The 24,219-nt window shown below is 36.8% G+C and overlaps 1 protein-coding gene across 3 annotated transcripts in view; it reads left to right on the top strand.

Moving 5' to 3' along the window:
- TCF12 (transcription factor 12) overlaps nucleotides 1-24,219 on the top strand; it is a 366,571-nt gene that overhangs the window by 334,488 nt on the left and 7,864 nt on the right. For 2 of the 3 annotated variants that reach the window (XM_007458915.1, XM_007458916.1), the window contains 5 exons: nucleotides 6,020-6,093; nucleotides 7,948-8,154; nucleotides 17,732-17,846; nucleotides 19,108-19,270; nucleotides 24,006-24,217. In XM_007458915.1, coding sequence (XP_007458977.1) covers nucleotides 6,020-6,093; nucleotides 7,948-8,154; nucleotides 17,732-17,846; nucleotides 19,108-19,270; nucleotides 24,006-24,217 — 771 coding nt within the window. Of the gene's footprint in view, nucleotides 1-6,019; nucleotides 6,094-7,125; nucleotides 7,198-7,947; nucleotides 8,155-17,731; nucleotides 17,847-19,107; nucleotides 19,271-24,005; nucleotides 24,218-24,219 lie in introns of all 3 variants that reach the window. The other variant, XM_007458914.1, reaches the window with a different exon arrangement.

The following is a 24,219-nucleotide window of genomic DNA, read 5'->3' as shown; positions in this document are numbered from 1 at the left end:
GGAAAAAAAAAAAAAAAAAAAAAAAAGAAAAGAACTCTTTGTGAATGTGTATGAATATTGTTAGTGGAGTTAAATAAGTGTTCAGATTTGCATTGCTTTTTTCCTGTTTTTCTTTACAGTAGTTTTAACAAGTTCCAGATACTATCCTACAGTATAAATTTGTTGAGATACAACTGTTATTATTGTAAATAGGAATTTTTTGATTTATTAGGAATAAATCAAATTACAAGAAGATGCTTGGATCTGATCTGTTAAGCTATAAAACTTGGAATGTGTTTCTTGAGCAGTGTTTGGAGAAAAACCATGCTAAAGAAGAAATGTATTAGTTCTAAGGAAAAGACAATAGACAACTGTGTAAAAATTGCCATTTTCCTCCAACAGTTGACCTCAGAAATGATTCTCTATTCCTGATCAAAGTCACTAGTTCAGTCCATGTGGCCTTGTTGTTGTTGCTGTGAAGCCTTTTTGCATTGTTCAGGGTTTCTGAAAATCAAGGCTCTGGTGTATCAGGGCCCTGGCTATCACCTGTGCTCTGTGATTTAGCCTTGTGACTCTGCTAAGAAGCATTCCAATGTGGAAATGATGAACTGCTGGCAGCTGCTTTCAGCTATTAGTGGGTTCTGCCACTTTCTCAGACACCATGGCTTCAGCTGTCTAGTAAAAGTTGAACAGCTGTTCCCCACATAGACAGGACTATGAAAGACCCATTGACTTAAAGTTGTTGTTTAACAGAGGGATGAAATTACAGGAAGAATGATGTAACTTTAACCATACTCACCCTCTTGGCAGAGTTTTACTAAAATTATCAGTGTCATTTTTGCCACAGCTTGTTTCACTTTCTCATCTCAGGTAGCTATATTGGCCCTTACTGTATGTTCCCACTGCCTCTTCTCTGCCCAGCCCAGTAAGATAAAAGTGTCCTTTGGTTTCCATTAACACTGGTTGGGAAGGCAGGCAGCAGAGGAGCTCAGCATCTATGCAGAGACATCAGTAAAATGAAGAATCAGAAACTTAGGCGTTTTTCAAAAAATAATGGTCCAAAGTAAAATCTCACTTTTCCTCCTCCTTTTTTTTTTTTGAATTTGTTTTTTTATTTTTTTATTTATTTTTTTAACATCTTTATTTAAGCATAATTGCTTTACAATGATGTGTTAGTTTCTGCTCTATAACGAAGTGAATCAGCTGTACATATACATATATCCCCATATCCCCTCCCTCTTGTGTCTCCCTCCCACCCTCCCTATCCCACCCCTCTAGGTGGTCACAAAGCACCGAGCTGATCTCCCTATGCAATGCGGCTGCTTCCCATTAGCTATCGGTTTTACATTTGGTAGTGTATATATGTCAGTGCCACTCTCTCACTTTGTCCCAGCTTACCCTTCCCTTCTCCATTTTTATTTGATGTTTAGTGGATGATATCCTCTTTCCACCTTTAATTCAGCTGATTAGTGAAGATCTGTGAAATGTTAAATTGTGTAATGAAGGTATTAATAGGCTTCTTTTTACAGTTCTGCAGTCATACTCAAAGAAAAATATTTTCATATACTCCTGTTGAAATGGCATCAAAGACTGATTTTATACAGGTGCATCTCTGTCTCTCATCTCCTGTATCTAGTGTTTTCTTCTTATAACCACCCCCACATACACACACACCCCAGGCTGGCAGAGCAGACATGGAAAGGGAGGAGGAAAAAAGGAAAGCAATGGGCGATAAAGTATTCACAGTTGAAGGAAAAATGAAAAAGATAGAGCAAACCAGAGCTCCTATATAATATGTACAAATTATTTTGTACCTTGTGTGACAGGAGCCTATCATCTAGAGTAAAAATTCCTACCCGCTATGTGCGCTCTACACTTGCCCTCTTCCTTATGTCTGAGCATCAGTCAGACTCAGGACAGACCTTGTAAGAATAGTTGCACAGGTGCAAAGCAACATAGGCAGTTTCTAAGGCATTCATCGTTCTATTTTAAATCCTGCTTATTTTCCTTGGGAACTTTTCAGACTAAGAACATAACGTTCCTGCATAGAAAATGCTTACAAGAAAGAAGCTTCTGAGATGATGATATTGTTTTAGTTAGGATACTTTAGGCTGAAAGAAAGAGAAACTCTTGTCTGGACTGGATTAAATAATAAGGGGATTTTGGATATCTTGTATAAAGCCCATAGCAGGGCAAGTTCCTGGACCAGTCAGGGCTCCTGCTCTATTTCTTTGCAATTCTTTCTTAGGCTGGTGGCAAGACAGCAGTTGAAGGTACCACATATGGACATAACCATGTCTCATGTAAGAAAAAGGATCATCTATTATATGTCTTTTAAGAATCTTTTTCCAGAAGCCTCTTCAACAGATTTTCCCTCATGATTCATTGACCAGAACTGGGTTTAACAGAGTTACTCAACAGAAATGGGACCACCATGTTTGTCTTAGTCATTAGGATTTCTCCCAAGAGCTAAGAATAGAATTACTCTTTCTTGGTTCATAGTAGGAAAGGATGGACACCCTCCCCCACCTTCTGAGCAAAATTTGGGCTCTAGCAGCAAGGTAGAAGTATGGCTGTGTCTAATACATTTGTCCTTTGAGAAAAGACATGAGTATTTGAGTTAAGAGAATGTGTTTAATCACAATATTGTAAAGCATTTATACTCCAATAAAGATGTGAAAAAGAAAAAAAAAAGAATGTGTTTACTAAGGGAACTTGGAAAGCAGACAAACAAAACCACTTTTCACCTTTCTTTACATCCTTCTAGAATATCAGTGAATAAAAGTTTAATAATTGCAGTACTCAATAGCAATCTTCAGAACATCCACAATAAAAATAAAGAGGGAGTGGGGGGAGATAGGGGAGAAAGGATTCCTCAGTTTAGGCTCATTTCATCAGTGAGATATTTATTTTTATCATCTGTCTGTATGCCTGGTGTTAAAGCAGTTACCTGACTTCAGCAAGTTTTCAATTTAGTTGAGAAAACAGAGATAAACACATGAAAATAGAACCGTCAGAATTTACTCTAAACTACAGTTCTTCGGATGTACTTCATGAAGAGAGTATAAAGGAGAAAGAACTTTGAGTATAAAAGAAGAGAATGTGACAAAGATCAAGATGTAAGAAAGTGCATGACCTGTTCATCCAGAGTCATTGAGATGACTGTTTATGAACTCTTTTCACATATTGGAAGTGGAAAGATTGGCTGGGGCCAGATTGTGGAAAGCAAAGCATTCAGTGCTACATTTAGGATTATTCAACCTTTTCCAAGTGTGGAGTATCTCATGAAAGTTTGAGTTTAGGGTGAGATTACAAAGGGAAACAGCTAACAAAATAAGAAAATGCATGATAAATAGTCCTAAGAATTTCTCTCAGCCATGCAAAATGATGTTATCTATTCTCTAAATTTATTAACCAGTTTTATTAGGTGGCATATTACTGAATCCCACTCAGAGTGAGGACAGATCAGAAACACTGGGTGAATTTTTGATTTAGTGATCAAAGAAAGCCTTTCCAGATTTTCTAGCCAAATAATTTGATTCTCTTGTCAGCTAACGTGTTCTCTGGAAATAGTCAATAAATTTTGATATCAAGTAAATTTATTATAATCCTTGAATAACAGCTAGCTTTTGGGGGTGGTCACTAAAAAGCTCAGGGCAATTACAAAAATTGTTAACTATATAAAGAGTTGAAAGCTTGCCCTTATCTAACAGAAGGAAGTAGTATAAGCCCAAAACCCCTGTGCATGTCTACCACCAGATAGCAGGTAACAGGGAAGGAAGGGGGCAAATAACCTATTCTCTGGGAAACCCCTTAGGTTTTTAGCGTTTGTACTTTTGTTTTTCCTTATTTGTGTAATAATGCTGCAGTTGGTGATTACAAGCTAGAGATAAAGATACCAGTATGATTCTAAATAAATCTGTATATTTTACTCATGTACTAGTTTTATAAAAAGACAAGGATGCAGATCTGTCTAGTGTCAGAGGTATTCTATAGCATTATGGTCTCTGTCTAGAATTTGAATTCCATTCACAACCCCAAAGTTCTCATCCATAGCTAATAAGCCGTCAGTGGGCCAGAATTACAAAAGTCTATGTATCTTTTTTCTTCATTGATTACATGATAGATCTATCATCAGGAAGAAATAATAATAATATCTCATGGTCAAAAAGACCTTTAGGGGCTTCCCTGGTGGCGCAGTGGTTGAGAGTCCGTCTGCTGATGCAGGGAACACGGGTTCGTGCCCCGGTCCGGGAAGATCCCACATGCTGCGGAGCGGCTGGGCCCGTGAGCCGTGGCCTCTGAGCCTGCGCATCCAGAGCCCGTGCTCCTCAACGGGAGAGGCCACAACAGTGAGAGGCCCGCGTACCGCCCAAAAAAAAAAAAAAGACCTTTAGGTTCACAGAGTGAGTGCATTCATAGCTTTTACCTCATTCGCTTCATAAAAGCAGAATAAAAACAAAAACAAAAAACTGTGAGTGCCTATTTTTTGTACAGTTACTAGGAATACAATTATTCCTACAATTACTAGGTTACTCAGCTAAAGTGAACTATAATAGTTCCAATTTACCGTAAGTTTTTAGTTTCCTAAATATGGCAAATTAACCTGCAACAACAAGCTCTGGTGGAACATAGTTTAAAATTTCATTTAGCAATAAACAAGACACATTAAGTAAACCTTCTCCAACTTCAGATTTCTACTATATTGATAATTCAGTTTGTCACTGAGGATTTGTTAAGAACAAAACCATATATTTAATTGAACGGTCTTCATTATTTTCTATACATAACTTACTTTCAAATGCACAGTCATGAAATAGTAAAGATTTTCAATCATTTGTCTTTTTCTTTTTAAAGCTATTTTGGTTATTTTAAAGCTATTTAAAGCTATTTTATTTTTTTTAATATTTATCATTTATTTTATTTATTTATTTTGGCTGTGCCAGGTCTTAGTTGTGGCACGTGGGATCTTTAGTTGCGGTATGCAGACTCTTAGTTTAGGCATGTGAACTCTTAGTTGCAGCATGCATGTGGGATATAGTTCCCTGCATTGGGAGCGTGGAGTCTTACCCACTGGACCGCTAGGGAAGTCCCTGAAGCTGTTTTAAAACACTGCATTCTCCCCAATACATGAATGAATTAACCCTTTTATTTTTTCTTGTTTTTTTTTTCCTTTTTATTCTTTCTGTTCTGAACTTGTATCCTTGCTTTTTCTGTCTCCTTTTTTTTATTATATTGCCACTTTCCTAAAGTTGAAGAGTAAACAACATTTAACAAAATTTTCATGATGATATTTTCCAAATTAAATAATATGTTTTGGTGTAAATTATGTTGGGAAAATTTTTAGCAGATAATCCTAAATGTATTTGCAATCATTTGAAATTGGTGCATTTGTGCATTACTGGAGGCACAAGTTAACGTGACCCTTTAGAAAGCAGTTTTGGCCTTATGAATTAAGGATCATAAATATGTTCATACCTTTTAACTTAGAAATGCTATTTATCCTTAGACATATTCCCCAAAAGAAAAAACACAGTATTAACGTTCATAATATAGTGATATTCAGTTACTATTCATAATAGCCAAATGAAAGCAACCAAAACGTCTAGCACTGAGGTAACGGTGGTTAAGCAAATTATGATATAGAGAATCAGGTGAATATTAATGTAAGTCATTAATAGCATGATCATAAAGACTAAAAATATGGGGGAGGGACAGAATTTTAAATTATGCATATTTTAAGTACATTTTCTCAAAATATGTGTGCATTTGGACAGAGTGTGAAGAACATGCAAACATAAATGTAGTTATGTTTCAAAGTATAGTTTTTTTCTCAACTCCCTACACAGTTATATTAATAATGAAAAAAAAATTTTAATGTGTTGGGTTTATCAGTAGCCAGTAACATGCTGAAGACAACAAAAATTTTCACATAAATTTATGCACACTTACAATATATCTTTACCCTTTCCTTTAGAACATTTTCAAGATCACTGAGTTAACCAAGGTGTGTGGGTGCTTTTGGGTTTTGTTTTAACAGGTACCAGTCAGTGGCCCAGACCTGGAGGGCAAGCGCCTTCATCCCCAAGCTATGAAAACTCACTCCACTCCCTGGTAAGAGCCTCTGAGAAACATACAAGGTCTCTTTTATCTAATAGTGTGGAGTTCTTTTTTTTTTTTTTTTTTTTCCCAGAAAATCTTGAGTAACAATGAAAAAACAGTAGGATAGCATTACACACGAATTCTCTGCTAACAAATGGCCTGATTTAGTTGAACTATATAAGACACATTGGGTGTGCCTTTTGCCATCTGTTCTTTGGGACATCAGGCTTCTGGTCTCAGGACAGCTGGTATTAAAACAGTGTTATGGGATTTTTGTTTCTTTGACAGATCTAGGGTTTAATTTTACTATAATTTTATGTTTACATGTAAAGGAAATTTAAAGAAGAAAAAAAAAAACACAGACCAAGTAAGAGAAAATTAGTCCAGCATTGCAAAATGGTTGTATTTTACTCTTTCTCATGTGATGATATTGTGTATACTTTATTACATTTCTGTTAAAATTTTTAAATGTAGCATCAATTATTTTTGTCAGGAAGAGTATTTTTTCCCATGTTTTCTTTTTTAAAAAAGAATGTATTATGTAAATTGTACAAGCAAAACCATTGACAAACAAAGCAGTAGAATAAAGGAGCCTGTCTAGGTATTGAGAGTGAAGAATTTGTGGTAGGGTGTTAACTACTGTTGCCTTTGTATGCTTACCACAGAATTACATAATAAACAAAATAAAGCATAAAAACAAAATAAGGATGACTTAATAGAATGTTAAGTCATGCTATCATTCAGTAATTCCAGGTTGCAAATAGAAAAGTTCTTTTTCTGTGACTAACAGAACATTTTAAATTAAAGGAAAGTTTTCTTCTCACATATAAGCAAATATAAGCAATGTGTGCTATTTAGATGCTAACCTTATAACTTTGCTGTTAAATCCCAGCCTTCTCATACCTTAATACAAGTAGATCTTGCAGGTCTCCGCGTTAACTTTACTAACATGTTATGCTGACATGCACATCAGCTATTTCCTCATCTCTTTTGGAGTTAATCTTAACCTGTGCTTTGCCTCCTGTTCTGTCTTGACTTTGCCAGAAAAATCGAGTTGAGCAGCAACTTCACGAGCATTTGCAAGATGCAATGTCCTTCTTAAAGGATGTCTGTGAGGTACTATTTCTTTTAGATGGTGCCTTTTTTGTGTTTCAATTAATTATACTTCCTATTATCCGTTTAAAATCATCAAGGCTGTACAGACTCCAGAGTCTTTTAAAATCAAACAGTGACTATTTTTGTTTTTGTAACAATATGTAAGAATAGGCTTTTGTTGAGTGTGATTCTTTTTAAAAGAGCTCTACTGGCATGTGCTTTTATTTTCTTAAATTCTAATATGTTTGTGTATGGGGCATGTGTATATTCACAGACAGATAATATCATTTCATCAGTTTTGTGAAAGAGCACATTTGGATGTGGTCACCATTTCAGATAGGTATTATAAATATTCACTTAAAACAAAATTACAACTTAAATTTGATGGATTTGAAGACCCTCCCCCAAATTGCCCTCATTTCAAAGATCAGTGTTAAAGTACAGGTTATCTTTTTTATCAATGATAATTGAGTATCAGACACAGTAGAGTAGCCTTCAGCTTTTGTAGAAGCTAAAAGAAATAACCTCATGCTAGATTGGTAAATAGGTTTTATGAAGCAGTGATTTGCTTCTGAGGCTTTGTTAATTTAGCATAGTCTACAAATATCCTTTCTTTAATTGTTGATTCGTAGTACAGGTAGTTTCTTTTGAAGCTACTTAATATTGCATATTCACTTGCTGTCTTCCCTATATCCCAAAGTAGGAAACAGCAGTTTAATGAATTTAATAGATAACATCAGTAACCTCCATGTCTTTTTTCAATCCCTACAGCAATCTCGAATGGAGGATCGTTTGGACAGACTGGATGATGCTATCCATGTGCTGCGGAACCATGCCGTGGGACCTTCCACCAGTTTGCCTGCTGGTCACAGTGATATACACAGTTTATTGGGACCATCCCATAATGCACCAATTGGAAGCCTCAATTCAAACTATGGTGGATCAAGCCTTGTTACAAGCAGTCGACCTGCTTCAATGGTAAAATAGTACTCATCCTTTTTGAAATAACTTCTAAAACGTATTGTCCTACATGTTTTTCATGAAATCTTTCAGGGAGAGAGGTTCCTTCTTTCCGTTAGGAAGGAAGGTAGAGTGGCTTTTAAGAATTTCTTTTACTGTCTTGGGCAGGGTCATTGGCTGAGCATTGGCCCTTAAAATCCTACTATGACCATATGCAAAAAGCAGAAACTTTCTACAGACATCATTTTAGCTTAAACTTGGATTTTTTTTCCAGATATGTAATAATTAGCAGAACCGTTTTTGCCTTGAAACAGTTGTAGAAAGTCTTAATATCAAAAGCAATAAAGCAAGACTGAATATCAAGGGTTCTGGTCTAGAAAAGCTATTTATAATTTGGAACCAGCCTTCAATAGTAGAACGAATGTAATATTATTTGTACAGGTCCAAATTTAAGCTTTATTCCCAAATGAAGGAAAAATGTGGGGTAGTTTTAAGAATGACTGTAATTTAAGTGACAATGAAAGGAAACAATTTTAGATTAATCCCTGAAGAGAGTAAAATCGTTCAATCCCTTTTTTTTTTTTTAACGTGGTAGTTCTTTAAAGGAGGAAAAAAGTAAAATTCTGCAGCCATGCACATCAAAAATTCTGTGTCGAATGTCTTACATTGTTTTTTATACAAATTATGTTTTAAAGGAATGAAGCTTGTTTTGAATCTGCTATTTAACTGAAACCATGTGTTTGCATGTTTATGGCATGGTTTTTAAGATTCATTGCATGCCGTGAAATATCTCCTATGAAACAGATTTCTAGCTGTAAGCCGTGTGATCAAGGCTAAAGCTCACCTATCATCGCAATAATTAGGTGCCCCAAATGCTGAAGTCTTGTGTTCTGTAAAATAGGATTGGTTCCAGATTTTCACATTCACATTCATGTATCAGACAGCCATTTATATTCATTCTGGAGTTGCTGAAGTAAACATCAAACAAGGCTGCCTGGTTTCCTAAGAACAGTGTTTTCAGCAACATAGGTGACAATGCCCACATGTCTTAACAACCAGTTTTTTGTTTTTGTTTTTTAATATCAGAAGATCTTGAAATTAAGACTCCTTTTAAATTAGCTTTTGTTGCTATTGATAAACTAATAAATGTGAAAGCATTTTTAAATTACTGAATTCCTAGAAATAAAAGGGAATATTGTAATCACTATTAGTGGTAGTAATAAAATAATTTTAACAGAATAATAAGATAGCATTTGTTGCAAGTATAAATTATTACTTTGCTGAAATACTGTTTATCCTTATTTAGAAGAATGACTTGAAAATCAGTATGTTTGAATCCTAAGCTTGTCTCAGCCTGCAGTATTTGCAATTCTTAGTCCTCACCTCTTAATCGTTTTTTTAATTCTTCATTGTTAATAGCCCACTGCTCCTTTTTCCAGTTTATCTGCTACAATATATATCTCTGGCTCCTCCCACATAAGTATAGAATTTATATCTTTGGGAGGAATTTATATCTTTGGAACTTCTATCTTTGGGAGGTTGTTTTTACCAACTTTGGATATAAGTTGGAAAAGAGATTTTTCAAAATCCAGTCCTCCAAAGCCATGTAAAAACCTAGTGCATTTTAAAAGAACTTGTTGAGGGAAAAATTGTTTCTAATATTAGATACTGCCCTGAAGCTTTTAGTTAAGAAAGTAGCTTCCATTATATTCACTAGGAATATGCTACCTACTTCAGAGCTGCCAGAGATATTCTTTAAAAAGGAAAAGGGCTTCCCTGGTGGCGCAGTGGTTGAGAGTTCGCCTGCCGATGCAGGGGACGCGGGTTCGTGCCCTGGTCTGGGAGGATCCCACATGCCGCGGAGCGGCTGGGCCCGTGAGCCATGGCCGCTGGGCCTGCGCGTCCGGAGCCTGTGCTCCGCGGCAGGAGAGGCCACAGCAGTGAGAGGCCCGCGTACTGCAAAGAAAAAAAAGGAAAAAAATTCAAGGTAATCTAGAAAAAGAGAGTTCTGAAACATGAGGTGAGTCTGGCTTAGTCTGAGAAGCAGCATCAGTGCTGCAGCAACTAAGCCCAGGCTATTGCAGAGTTTTTCTATCAAGGTCTTCCTTCAGTTTTTATAACCTTCTTAGAGGACACAGCTGAGAAAAGTCTGCCAGACGTCATCTACTCTATCCACCCCTTCCCCAATCACTAATGGAGGTGGAGATGCAGATGTTTCTGCCAGGCTTACCCTCAAAAGTTATTAACTGACAAAATCTAACAATGTCAGGTGAGTTAGTATTCAGCTCCCATCCTTCTGAAATGAACTTCTTAGCTGTGAGTACTCAGTTCTCAGTTTCAGCAGAAAGACCAAAGCATGGAATGAAATGAAGATCACAGTCAGCCAGTGACTGTCCCAGCTAAGTCTTAGGCATATTGTTGAGGAAAACTCTTATCCTGGTGGCTGTTATTCATGTCTGAGGGCTTGCATCAGTACTGCCGGGAGCCTTGCTTACATGCTTTGTACCTACTTATGTGGAATCAACTCTTTTCATATTCTGGGAGGGTGTGTGATTTGGGGGACATCTTGTAACTATTGCCAGCCATCTTTAAGAGTTAATCTGCTTTTATTATCTCACCCCCATGTTTTCTAACTGGTCATGACTAAGAAATAACACAATTTTACATTCTGGAATCACTTTTCTTTTTTTGTCTTGTTTAACTTTCTGGTAGTTTATATACTTTTCCTCTGCATGAACATAAATTAGTATTTTTTAGGCCCCTAAAAATGGAGGTTACATGGCCATTATTACAAAGTAACCACAGAAATATCAGTTTATCAGCAATTCTATATCGCCATTTAGAATTTGTAAGGTCAGTTTCCTCTCAAAAATATTTAATTTTCATCATTTCATTTATTTTTCTTCAGAGAGTAAAACTGGTCTACTAAACATAAATACCATTCCAGGAACTCCACAGAACATTCAAATAAAATTTTTGATGTAATGGATTTTTGTGGGCATTTACTAGAGGTCACCATCCTAATTCCAAGTTTTAAATATGATGTTACTTTCTCTCCTAGCATTTAAAGGAGAAGAGTCAGCATACTTTTTTTTGTAAAAGACCAGACAGTAAATATTTTCAGCTTTGCAGGCTATATGGTCTCTGGCACAACTACTTAACTCTGATTTGGTAACATGAAAGCAGCCATAGCTGTTATGAAAACAAATCGCTGTGGCTGTGTTTTAATAAAACTTTATTTATAAAAAAGAGCCTCCTTTACTAGTAAAACAAAATAAATAAATAACAGGACCAGATTTGGCTCACAGGCATACTTTGCCAATCCCTGATTTAGAACAAAATTAGCTTCCCAGTGCAGGAAATGAGAGTTAGCAAGTTTTGTTTTTTGGGGTTTTTTTTGTTTTGGGGGTTTTTTCTTTTCTTGGAGCCTATAACTTTTTGCTTATTTTGTTTTAATGAGTAGTTGGGGAGTTCTGTTGAAGTAGTTGGAATATTTGAGGTGAGCCAGAATGCACTGGGAGTAGAAGAATAAGAGTTGATGGCAGGATAAAAGTAATACAGAGAGCTCTGCTCTCAGCCTTCAGTGCTATCAAGGTAACTTGTGGTGTGAAGTCTACATGGGCAGGTTAACCAAAATAGTCTCCTTGATCAAGGAAATAGCTTTGTTGCTGAAAACATTTCTCTACATTATTTTCATTTTTAACAAGATTATGCCAGTAAGATCATCTACAGCTGATCTACTGATTTGTAGATCCATCTTCTTATAGATGAAATAATTACTATTTTTTCGTTATTCCAGAAAACAATTTTTATATTTCACACAAAGGTAATAAGACTACCACCTGCCAAAAATATTAATAGGAGTCAATATCAAAAGACTTAACTTTGACTATTGTTTCCTTTAACTGAACAAACTTGACTAGCATCAAAGGTTAGGATTAAATGAGGTTTCAACCACAGAAAGCTTTTAACATATTTTAGCTATCTAATATACACAAAAATTAAATTTCCTGGGCTTCCCTGGTGGCACAGTGGTTGAGAGTCCGCCTGCCGATGCAGGGGACACGGGTTTGTGCCTTGGTCCGGGAGGATCCCCCATGCCGTAGAGCGGCTAGGCTCATGAGCCATGGTCACTGAGCCTGCGTGTCCGGAGCCTGTGCTCCGCAACGGGAGAGGCCACAACAGTGAGAGACCCATGTACCGCAAAAAAAAAAAAAAAAAAAATTAAATTTCCTGAAGATTATTATATCAGAAGAAGAGACTAGGAAGTGGGTAATTACTACTCCTTCTCATATAATTAGTGTAGCCAGCCTGCCCTAGTTTTAACATTTGCTCTTACTTTTGAATAGGGTTAACATTTTCATTTACTTAATTTCCTACTCCCTTTCAATATTTTGGATAGTTTCTCCATATTTTCTTAATGCAAATTAAAACTTAAGGCTTTATCAGACACTATTATTAGGATGTGATTGATGTATCATTTAAATTTTAAAACACAAAATCAGGATTTTTAGAACTATTGAAATGTCAGCATTGGACGGACTATAGTTTTGCTCCCATTTATTTAATGTAAGAATAAACTCGGAATAAACTGCTGACAGCAAAAAAATAATGTTATTAAGTGGAAAACTGAGAAGGAATGAGACTCATTAATTTCATTTAGGCATTACAAAGAGGTTTCAGCAATATAAAGTTATTGTACATCACATCAGTTTATGGCTGTAATATCTAAAATACCGAGGGCTGATGAGATAGCTCTGTAATAGCACTTTTATCTTTAATACAAAGTGCTCAGTTATTGTTCAGACAGTGATTTCAACTTCAAACTAAGTTAGATTAGAAGCTTTTGTGTTAATGGAAGGCTGATGCAAATCTTAAAAAGTGTCTCATTTATGATACAGGGTAAAATTACATCCAGGAGGTCTTTTGATTTCTTTGTTACAAGTCCTGAGGAAATTTAACTCAGGCATGTCTTTTGCGAGGGGTGAGGGGAGCAGGGGATTGCTTGGGTTTTTTGTTGTTTAAGCTATGGTTGGAGATGTGTGTCTTGTATGAGAGCAAATAATGTTCAATTGTAGAACTTAAAGCGACCTTATATAATGATTTAAAATATAAATCATGTCTGTTTTCTAAATCCTAAAGCAGTTAGAGAAACTATATTTTTCCTAGTTCTAAAAGATTTAAGATTCAGTTATTAAAGACTAACAGGCAAATAGAGTAATATTTTATTCAAAATTTTAGCACTTTTTGTCACTTTATCAGAGTAAATTTGGAATCATTTTAACCTTATATTTAGACACTAATTTTGTTAGTATAGGTTTGTATACAGTAGGAATGGTATGTGTAGGTTTCAGCTAAACTGAAGGAGTTTATTTTTTAACTGTATTTTACTTTTTCTAACCAATTTTTTTCTCAAATAGGCAACTTAAATTTTTTAAAATTTTAAGACCACATTATAGTGCTTTTAAAGGGTTTTGATACAATTTTTTTAACTCAAAATTGTTTAAATGTCAAGTATTTTAAGCCGGACATCCATACAGATTATATATTTATGGAAATATTATTCAAAAGGAATCATAACAACTGGAATTCTTCCAAGTTTTAGCATAAAACCCTCTTTGGGTAAAACAAAATATTTACAGTACATAAAGATCCTTTATTCAGTCTGTAGATTAATAGTGATTAATTTAAATCATTAGTACTCAGTGAATAGTACAAATTGAACAAACTATTAGAATAGAATTCAAAATCAGCGAGGAGTTCATACTGAGTAGTTTTCAGTCTGTCCCTTAATTGACAACACCTCTTATTCATCAACTAATTAGATTTAACATTTTTCCATTGTGGATGTTGAAGCCATTGGCCAAATTAAATGAAAACAAGTCCCTTGTTGGATGCTCCCACAAAAATAAGGCCATAGGTAGATTGTAAAGATTCAGAATGCAAGATGATGTCATTTAATGGAATGGGCCTTTTATTCTGAAATGGAGCTCTTCATAACTGAAATTTAGAGCATAGCAGGCCTAGGGGTTTTCCTTCCCCTGCTAGTCCCCCAATAGAAGCATTCTGTCAGCTGTATGCTAACGAGATGAACAATTAAACAAGGTCCTATCTGGCTGGCCTCACAGGCTCTGAGCTCAGACAAAGAACTATTTATACACCTGTTACTTGTGTGGACAGAGCCATTTGAATGGGTAGCTTCAGATTAAAGGAAGGACATGGGAGCCAGGATGAGCAAGGGTTAAAGAAAACTATAAGAACTGTGAATGTCAAATTCTCCAGAAAATATATGAGGGCCATTTGCAAGGAGAATCAAGTTACAAAGAAAAAGTTCCTGCTAACTTCATTAACATGAAAAACTCCAGACTTGAAACTTTTTGCTAGCCTGATGCCATTTTTAAAAGGCTTAATTTTGTTCAAGGTTGGTGTGAGAAAATACTTAGTTTGTAGTATTTATAAAGACAAAGATATTCACTGACATTTTATGTCGCAAAACAAATTGAGCAACATTTCTGATTTTCCTTCAGGGAAAAGCAAAATCCTTAAGATCTATTGTTTAGATAATGATCCTTTGTCTGCCAATCCTTTCATCAGAAAAGAGGTGATAGAACATTTTTATTAGTTGAGATTCAGAAAAATCAAAGAATTATTTATACTCATGAAATAAAAGAATAAGAATTTCACAGATGCATTATCACTTATCAATCAAATGAGTGAAATTCAGTTTGTTACTGAATGTTCAACGGTATTATCTGACAGAGCTATAAAATGGGTTTCACAGGTACAATATATAGTAAATAAACGTATGTTTAAAAGTTTAAATTTTAGGGCTTCCCTGGTGGTGCAGTGGTTAAGAGCCTGCCTGCCAATGCAGGCGACACAGGTTCGAGCCCTGGCCCAGGAGGATCCCACATGCCACGGAGCAACTAAGCCCGTGTGCCACAACTACTGAGCCTGCGCTCTAGAGCCTGCAATCCACAATTACTGAGCCCACGTGCCACAGCTACTGAAGCCTACGTCCCTAGAGCCCGTGCTCCACAGCAAGAGAAGCCACGACAATGAGAAGCCCGCGCACTGCAACAAAGAGTAGCCCCCGCTCACCCCAACTAGAGAAAGCCCGCACACAGCAACGAAGACCCAACGCAGCCAATAAATAAATAAATAAAATTTTTTTTTTAAAAAAAGTTTAAATTTTAAAAGCCTATTTATTTTTCATTTACTTGGTGTGATAGCTCAAAATACTAGATAAGAGCAAAATTGGCATATATTACCAAACATCGTGGGAAGTTTTAAGTCCACATTATAAACACAGACATAAAAATCTTAGCTTTGGGGCTTCCCTGGTGGCACAGTGGTTGAGAATCTGTGTGCTAATGCAGGGGACACGGGTTCGAGCCCTGGTCTGGGAGGATCCCACATGCCGCAGAGCAGCTAGGCCCGTGAGCCACAACTACTGAGCCTGCGTGTCTGGAGCCTGTGCTCCGCAAAAAGAGAGGCCGCGATAGTGAGAGGCCTGCACACCGCGATGAAGAGTGGCCCCCACTTGCCACAACTAGAGAAAGCCCTTGCACAGAAACGAAGACCCAACACAGCAAAAATAAATTAATTAATAAACTCCTACCCCCAACATCTTCTTAAAAAAAAAAAAAAAACCTCTTAGCTTTTACTTTATCCTGCAGTGATTTCCTCAGCCAGTCAAAATTATTCTAGTAATATATTATCTTTAAAATAGGCCTAGACTCCTAAGGTCCCAAAGAATTTGTAACTATTTGTTGTATTTTACCCTCTCTATTTTTATAAAATGCAATTTTTGAACTGACCTTCCTCTCAGATCATTAGATCATTGAGTAGTTCATAGCTAGCAAGAAAGCACCCTATGTGTTATGAATAAACATGACCAGGATTCCCTAGAGATAGGATATCATAAACTATTTTAAAAATAATTTCCTCTCTCGGGCTTCCCTGGTGGCACAGTGGTTGAGAGTCCATCTGCCGATGCAGGGGACACAGGTTCGTGCCCCGGTCTGGGAAGATCCCACATGCTGCAGAACGGCTGGGCCCGTGAGCCATGGCTGCTGAGCCTGCATGTCCGGAGCCTGTGCTCCGCAACGGGAGAGGCCATAACAGTGAGAGGCCCGCGTACCGCAAAAAAATAAAATAAATAATAATTTCCTCTCTCGAATGTAATTTTCATAGTCCACTTCTTCACTTGGTGTTAGATTTAGTTCTTCAGATTTTTCTCAAGACTTTTTACTGGGGGCGGGTTGCGGTTCAGGGCAGAAGTAAAGGTTAAGGGTCTAAGGGAAAATTTCCAAAGTGGTAATGGAATAGAAGGCTGTCTTGATTTCTGTTGTCCCTTCCCAGCTTTAAGATTTTATGATTCTAATGCATGATGAAATTATGTGGTTTAGAAAAAGGGTATGGTCAATGCTTGATCATCCAAGGGAGTAGTGACACAGCTAATTCTCAGCAATGACTAATCCTCAAATAATTTAAAAAGTAGCTATGGAATACATTGAATGGGTTTTTCAAAACTACATTAAAGATAAGAATAAAGGTAGAGGACAGACATTTCTTAAAAAGTTGGGTGGAAGACCTGGTATGTTCTAATGAGATCCACTACCTGCAAAGTTTCAGGCCTGCATTGCCTGAAACTTTGCTTTTGTTTCTTTTGTTTGGCTCACAGGAAACCAAAGGATAAACTTGTATAGGGGTATTTATACCTCTTAGGGTAAAATCCATACAAAGTCATGAAAGATAAAAGCTATATTAATTACTCAAGAGGGATTCAAAGTATGGCATTTTACTGGGATTGAAGGATTTGTTGAAAAACAGTGGTTCTCATGTATAACTCCAGGCAATAAACCTATTTAATTAAAGGATTAATCTTCTAATTGCCACATCTGCTGTTGTTCTAATAAAAAAAAAAACTGGTTCATTTGTAACCAGTTTTTCTAAAAATACTGCAGTAGCTAAAAACACTTGGTAGTGTTTGCATGCCTTCTCAGTTCAGGTTAACTGTGACTTGTCTAAATCTGATTAAAACTGAGAATAAAAATATATGGCATTTTTGTTGCCTGGCAATGTAGAACTTTTATTTTATTTTAATTTTGTATTGCTCTTGCTGCTCTTCTAAAATTTTTGAGGAGAAGCAATTAGAGGAAGAAAAAACAAGACAAAGTGTAGATAAATAATATTACTTGGAACAAAGCAGTATTTTGCTAAATGCAAATTCATGGATACTTTAACATTTTTAGGTAGTATATGGAATAGGTTTTCAGATTGATTGATACACAATAGAGGCTATAATATGTAGTGCTGTATGGATTATAGAGTGCTTTTTGTCTATTAGCTCATTTGCTTCTCACAGCAACCCTCTGGGATATAAAATTTGAAAGCTGGAATTGTTTAAAATATTTTTAATTCAGAAACAGTACTACTGTCGAGTCTTTTACAATCCAAAAACCAGAAAAGTGGCGTCCAAAAAATGTTGCTAAATTTAGATGAGTGATAGCTGTTTTCTCTATTAAACCCAGTGAAAGAATTTGAACAATTACTGCACCATGAACTTTTTTTTTTTTTTTTTTAACTTTAGGTCGGAACTCATCGAGAAGACTCTGTCAGTCTCAATGGCAATCATTCAGTCCTGTCTAGTACGGTCACTGCTTCAAGCACAGACTTGAACCATAAAACACAAGAAAATTATAGAGGTAACTATAATTACTATTACAGCAGTAGTGCATACAGAGGTATTATTTTGGAGCACTGTCACCTTCTTCACAGTCAGATTGACATCTGTGAATCAAAAGTCATCTTAGGGGTTTCCCTCGTAGTGCAGTGGTTGGGGGTCCGCCTGCCGACGCGGGGGACGCGGGTTTGTGCCCTGGTCCGGGAGGATCCCAGGTGCCGCAGAGCGGCTGGGCCTGCGTGTCCGGAGCCTGTGCCCCGCGGCGGGAGAGGCCGCAACAGTGAGAGGCCCGCGTACAGCAAAAAAGAAAAAAAAACATCATCTTAGGTGGTAGAATTCCAAATAGTAGTAGTACTACTGTGTGAATGTACAGGGTCGATATTTAGGGTTCCAAATGTTCCATTTCGCTGGGCCAATTACAGATATTTATTGATGGATGGAACCCTGTGCAAACCGTTGTTCAGTGTTTACTGGTCATCTTCTTACCAGCTCCTGCATCTGTCCTCTTCCTTTTTTTTTTTTCTTTTTTGGCTGCACCGTGTGGCATGTGGGATCTTAGTTCCCTGACCAGGGATTGAACCCACACCCCCTTCAGTGGAAGTGCAGAGCCTTAACCACTGGACTGCCAGGGAAGTCCCTGTCCTGTCTCTTTCTAAATCACTTCCCCTCATGGCTGAGTCTTCATTGTCCCTAGAGGAATTGAGAAAGACATTTCTGAGTATGTTTAGAACTCTGAGTGATAGTAGCTGTTGTTTAGAAGATTATAATTTAATTGGAGAGACAGACAATTCTTACAAAAAGCAAATTGTTGTCAGTGTTATAACAGACCTTATAAATAAGTACAAATATATAGGTGGTATTAAGACCACCAAGATAAAGTTTTCCCTGTTGTATTTAACCATGATGGCTGTTTTATTGTGTTTGTCCAGGAAAATGTTAAAGCTTATTTCGTTTAACTTGACAGCATCTTAGAAGTTTTTAAAATGCATTATGTTTCTCCTACCTTGTTTGATTGTTAAATGTGCCTGAAAATGAGCATTGGACTCACCATCAGGGTCAGGCTTGTTTTTTTTTAAATACAGGTGCTTTAAAAAGCAATTTTTTCTAAGGTTTGTGGACGTGCTCTTTCCAGCTCTGAATAGTTTACTTTTTTACATCTTCAGATTTCTATAGTAGCTCTATAACAGCTAAGGATATTTACCATCAAGAAATCTTTTTACTGTCTTAATTCTAATTCATAAATGAGTCTGGATATTTATTCTGTTTCTTTGCCTCTTTGTTAGGTGGCTTGCAAAGTCAGTCTGGAACTGTTGTTCCAACAGAAATCAAGACTGAAAACAAAGAGAAAGATGAAAACCTTCATGAACCTCCTTCATCAGATGACATGAAATCAGATGATGAATCCTCCCAAAAAGATATCAAAGTTTCATCTAGAGGCAGAACAAGGTATTTGTTAGCATCCAGGTATTAAATTTCACTCATTTGCCATGGGTGAAGATACTTGGAAAATTGAAGTGTATCATGCATTTAAGTGTCAGCTGTGTTCTAATTACTGTGTTGGGACTTTTATGTGTTATCTCATTTAATCCTCATAGCATCCATAAAAGGGAGGCCTATGAAGCTGACTCTAAGTTTATGTTTTCCATGTTTCCCACAATATTTTAGGGTCTACGTATAAAAAAGAATTACTTCTCTCCCGTCAATGCTTATAGTCTGTAAGACAGCTAGAGCACAAAATAGCTAAAACAAGTTAAATTGTACAAGTATAGGTATTTAGATATAACCCATCAGTAAATATTCAAATACATTATTTTAAGGCTAAGTATATGGTAAGACTCTTGTATGATTTAAACCAGGGGCTGGCAGACTATGGCCCATGGGCCAAATCTAGTTCATTGCCTGTTTTTATAAATAAAGTTTTATTGGAACACCACTACACATATTGTCTGTGGCTGCTGTCACAGTGCAGTGGCAGATTTGTGTAGTTGCAACATAGGTCGGATGACCCACAAAGCCGAAAATATTTACTTTCTGGCTCTTTATAGAAGATATTTGCAACTTACGTTTTAAACAATACTTTGAAAAGAGTATGGAAAAGGAAGTACTCCACATGCGTTGATGTTGTCGGGGAAGGTTTTCTAGAAACTGGACTTGACTTTGCTTTGAAATATGGATATTGACACATAATACATTAGTTTCAAATTATTTCCAGATTCTTCCATCAGATTTTTCTTCTAGTTCTACATTAAAAGTAGGTAATTTGATATATTCGTGGTACATCCTATTTCTTGGTATATATCCATTTATCAGTAGTATGTATATCACATATAGATATTTATATTTAAAACATTGTTCTTTGTATTAAATTATGGTACAAAGGAAATTACCAACTAAAAGAACCAGGATAGTCCTTTCTGTCAGTCCCATACTTAAAAGTTGTCCTTTTGCATTTGACATTCTCACTATTTTCAGTAGTTGACATTTCTCTTGAGGAAAATTAAATCTTAAGGTCCTAATATTGTCATTTTAATATGCATTGTACTCAGTTGTGCATGGGCATGAAGAAATAAAAATTGAGTCAGGGAATCCAGAGTCCACTCCTTTGAGGAATCTTAATTCTTTCATAGTTTCATTATTCAAATAGAACTTTAAGGGAAATAATTTGCATCTCTCCTCATCATTCATCCTTTCATTATATAGGTCAGCAAACTTTGTGTGTAAAGGGCCAGATAGTAAATATTTCAGTCTTTGTGGGTCATACAGTCTCTGTTGCAACTGTTGAACATTGCCATTGTATCATGAAAGCAGCCAAAGACAGTACATAAGCAGGTGGGTGTGGCTCTTCCAATAAAATTTTATTTACAAAAACAGGTAGCTGGCTTATGGGCCAGTTTGCTGAGCACTGTTATAGGTCATCAGAAATTGAGAAGGCAGTATAATGGGTTAATAATAACAATACTTAGTAGTTAATAATAATAAATTTAAAACACAGCCTTTGGACAAAATAAGGCTAACCTTGGTTTGAATCATGGCTTCATCACATTTTGCCAAGTAACCTTGGCAAGTTATTAAGCTCTCTGAGGTTTGGTTCTATCTTAGCAGAAGATTTTCTGTTTAGGATTCTTGTGGGAATAAACTGAAAATTATGCATATAAAGCCCTTTTCACACGGTCTCACATGCAGTAAACATCAGTAAAGGTACTGTGGTAACTTATGATGATAATAATTTTAGATATGTGCTCTTGATTTCTTCCATGAAGCACTAACCTGGATTCTTGTCACCCTGCCACTCATTAGCCTTGTAATCCTAGGGAGATCACTGATCTTACAGTGGTTCTCAACCCTGCAGCACAGACTCTTGAAACATTTTAGAAATACAGATGCCTGACCCCTGAACCCGAGCTCACTGTATCAGCATCTCTGGCAGTGGGACCTTTGAAAGCTATATTTTATAAGTGCTCCTGAAGATTCTAGTGAGTGGCCACCTTTGGAAACCTTTGGGCTAGATGATCTGTAAAGGTTTCTTTGAAGTCAAAGAGCTAGTGATTCTCTATTATCAAAAGAATACTTTTGTGAAATTTTTGACAATTGGCTAGTAAAAATCTGTTGTCCACTTGTTTTATTTTAAGATTTATTATTTATTTATTTTATTTATTTTGGGCTGCATCCCGTCTTAGTTGTGGCATGCGGGATATTTTGTTGTGGCGCACGGGCATCTCTCTACTCGTGGTGTGCAGGTTTTCTCTCTCTAGTTGTGGTGAGCACAGGCTTCAGGGCATGTGGGCTCTGTAGTTGTGGCGTGCGGGCTTAGTTGCCCTGTGGCATGTGGGAATCTTAGTTCCCTGACCAGGGATCGAACCCGCATCCCTTGCATTGTAAGGCGGATTCTTTACCACTGGACAGGGAAGTCCCTCTACTTGTTTTTGTTTTTGTTTTTGTTTTTCTTTGTTTGTATGTTTTGCGGTGCGCGGGCCTCTCACTGTTGTGGCCTCTCCTGGTGTGGAGCACAGGCTCCGGAAGCGCAGGCTCCGGAAGCGCAGGCTCAGCGGCCATGGCTCACGGGCCTAGCCGCTCCGCGACATGTGGGATCTTCCCGGACCGGGGCACGAACCCATGTCCCCTGCATCGGCAGGCGGACTCTCAACCACTGCGCCACCAGGGAAGCCCCCTCTACTTGTTCTTTATTAGAGTACTCAGGGTATTAGAGATGAAGCACCAATTCTTTGTGCACATTTTTTTCCAGGTTCTAAGAGCCCCTGCTCAGTAATTTATTTCTGAAATATAAATAGAATTTTCTAGAAGTTATTCCAAAGCATTTTTCTCAAATATTCTTTTCTGATTAATTAGTCTGTTTTCATTACAGAAATTTGAAAATTACAGAAAAGCACACACAAAAATCACAAGAAACTCCGCTACCCAGAATTAACTACAGTTTACTTTTCAAGGAATATCTTTTTCCATAAATACAGTTTAAATGGGAGATAAACTGGATAAAAGTTTTATAATTTCAACTTTAACTTAACAGTGTATTTTTAACCTTTTCATCTATCTGTGTTTTCTCCAACATGTTTTTTTCTGGTTGTTTCTGTTTTTAGGCAGCTTTATTGAGGTTTAATTCAAATATAATAAAATACACCAATATTAAGTATACAGTTTTGGTCCTTTGAAACATGTATACAGTTATATACATTAATAATATAGAATATTTCTGCCACCCTAAAAAGTTTCCTCATGCCAATTTTATAACCAGTCCTCTTCTCCCATCTTCTGGCAAACGTTGATCTGCTTTCTGTTACCATACTTTTGTCTTTTCTAGAAGTTCCTGTAAATGGAATCATACAATATGTAGTCTTTTGTGTTTGGCATCTTTTACCTAGCATAATCTACAGCTTGATTTTTAGAGGGTACATAGTAGACCATTATCTGGATGTACTGTGATTTATTTAACCCATCTCCTAATATTGGACTCCCATTTGTTCTGAAGTAAATAATTCTGTGATCAGCTTCTTTACCTAAATTTCTATGAACATCTCTAATTATATCCTTTGAATGAATTTCTAAAGTTGGAATTGCTGATCAAGAGATAATGAACATTTTAAGGCTTTGGATTCATTTTGCCAATTTGTCCTTCAAAAAAGTTGTTCTAGTTCACCCATGTTTTAAAATCATCACCACTGATGATATTTCTTCCAGAACAAAAAGTATAGTCATTTTCTGAGATACTTCTCTCATTCCACATCTTAAGCTTTTCTTCCTCCTCCTCACCAGGGGACTGCCAGAATATATTTAAGAACATAAGCAAACTGTAATACATTACTATAATAGTACATATGTTTCTCAAAGCTTAATGTACATATGAATCTTGTTAAAATGCAGCTTCTGATTCAGTAGGTTTGTAGCAGAACCTGAGATTCTGTTTCTAACGGTAATGTAACACTGTTTTTACAATAATGTAAAAAGTAAAGTTTTTAAGCAGCAATGCTGATGCTGCTGATCACATCTAGAAGAGCAGGGTGCTATAATATGTGGTCATTCAAATTATGTTTATGAAGAGTTTCACTAGTAGTGTGGAGAAGTCTTTATGCTGTAATGTGCAATGAAAATGCATTTAGAAATGTATGTGGGGGACTTCCCTGGTGGCGCAGTGGTTAAGAATCCACCTGCCAATGCAGGGGACATGGGTTCGAGCCCTGGTCCAGGAAGATCCCACATGCAGCAGAGCAGCTAAGCCCGTGTGCCACAACTACTGAGCCTGCACTCTAGAGCCCACGAGCCACAACTGCTGAGCCCGTGTGCCACAACTCCTGAAGCCCACACACCTAGAGCCCATGCTCCACAACAAGAGAAGCCACGACAATGAGAAGCCCGCACACTGCAACGAAGAGTAGCCCCCACTTGCCACAACTAGAGAAAGCCCTCGCGCAGCAATGAAGACCCAACGCAGCCGAAAATAAATAAATAAATTTATTTTTTTTTAAATGTATATGGTATAATTTCAACTATATATATTTGCATTGAGGAAGGACTGGAAAGAAATATACAATAATGTTAAGTGTGGCTATTACTACCATTTGGTAAAATTCATAGGTCATTTTTATTTTTATAATTTTTAATTTTGTACAATAAGCATATCTTACTTTACAGCAAACCTAATAGACATTGTTGTTACTTTGCCTTCCAGCAGTACTAATGAAGATGAGGATTTGAACCCAGAACAGAAGATAGAAAGGGAGAAGGAAAGGCGGATGGCCAACAATGCCAGAGAACGCTTGCGTGTGCGGGATATTAATGAGGCATTCAAAGAGCTTGGTCGAATGTGTCAGCTTCATTTAAAGAGTGAAAAACCCCAGACAAAACTCCTTATTCTTCATCAGGCCGTGGCAGTCATCCTTAGT

Source organism: Lipotes vexillifer, unplaced genomic scaffold (genome assembly GCF_000442215.2).
Source record: "Lipotes vexillifer unplaced genomic scaffold, Lipotes_vexillifer_v1.1 scaffold102, whole genome shotgun sequence".
In the NCBI taxonomy this organism is placed as follows: Eukaryota; Metazoa; Chordata; class Mammalia; order Artiodactyla; family Lipotidae; genus Lipotes; species Lipotes vexillifer.
The sequence above is the reverse complement of the archived record's forward strand: the minus strand, read 5'-3'. Positions and strand labels throughout refer to the sequence as shown.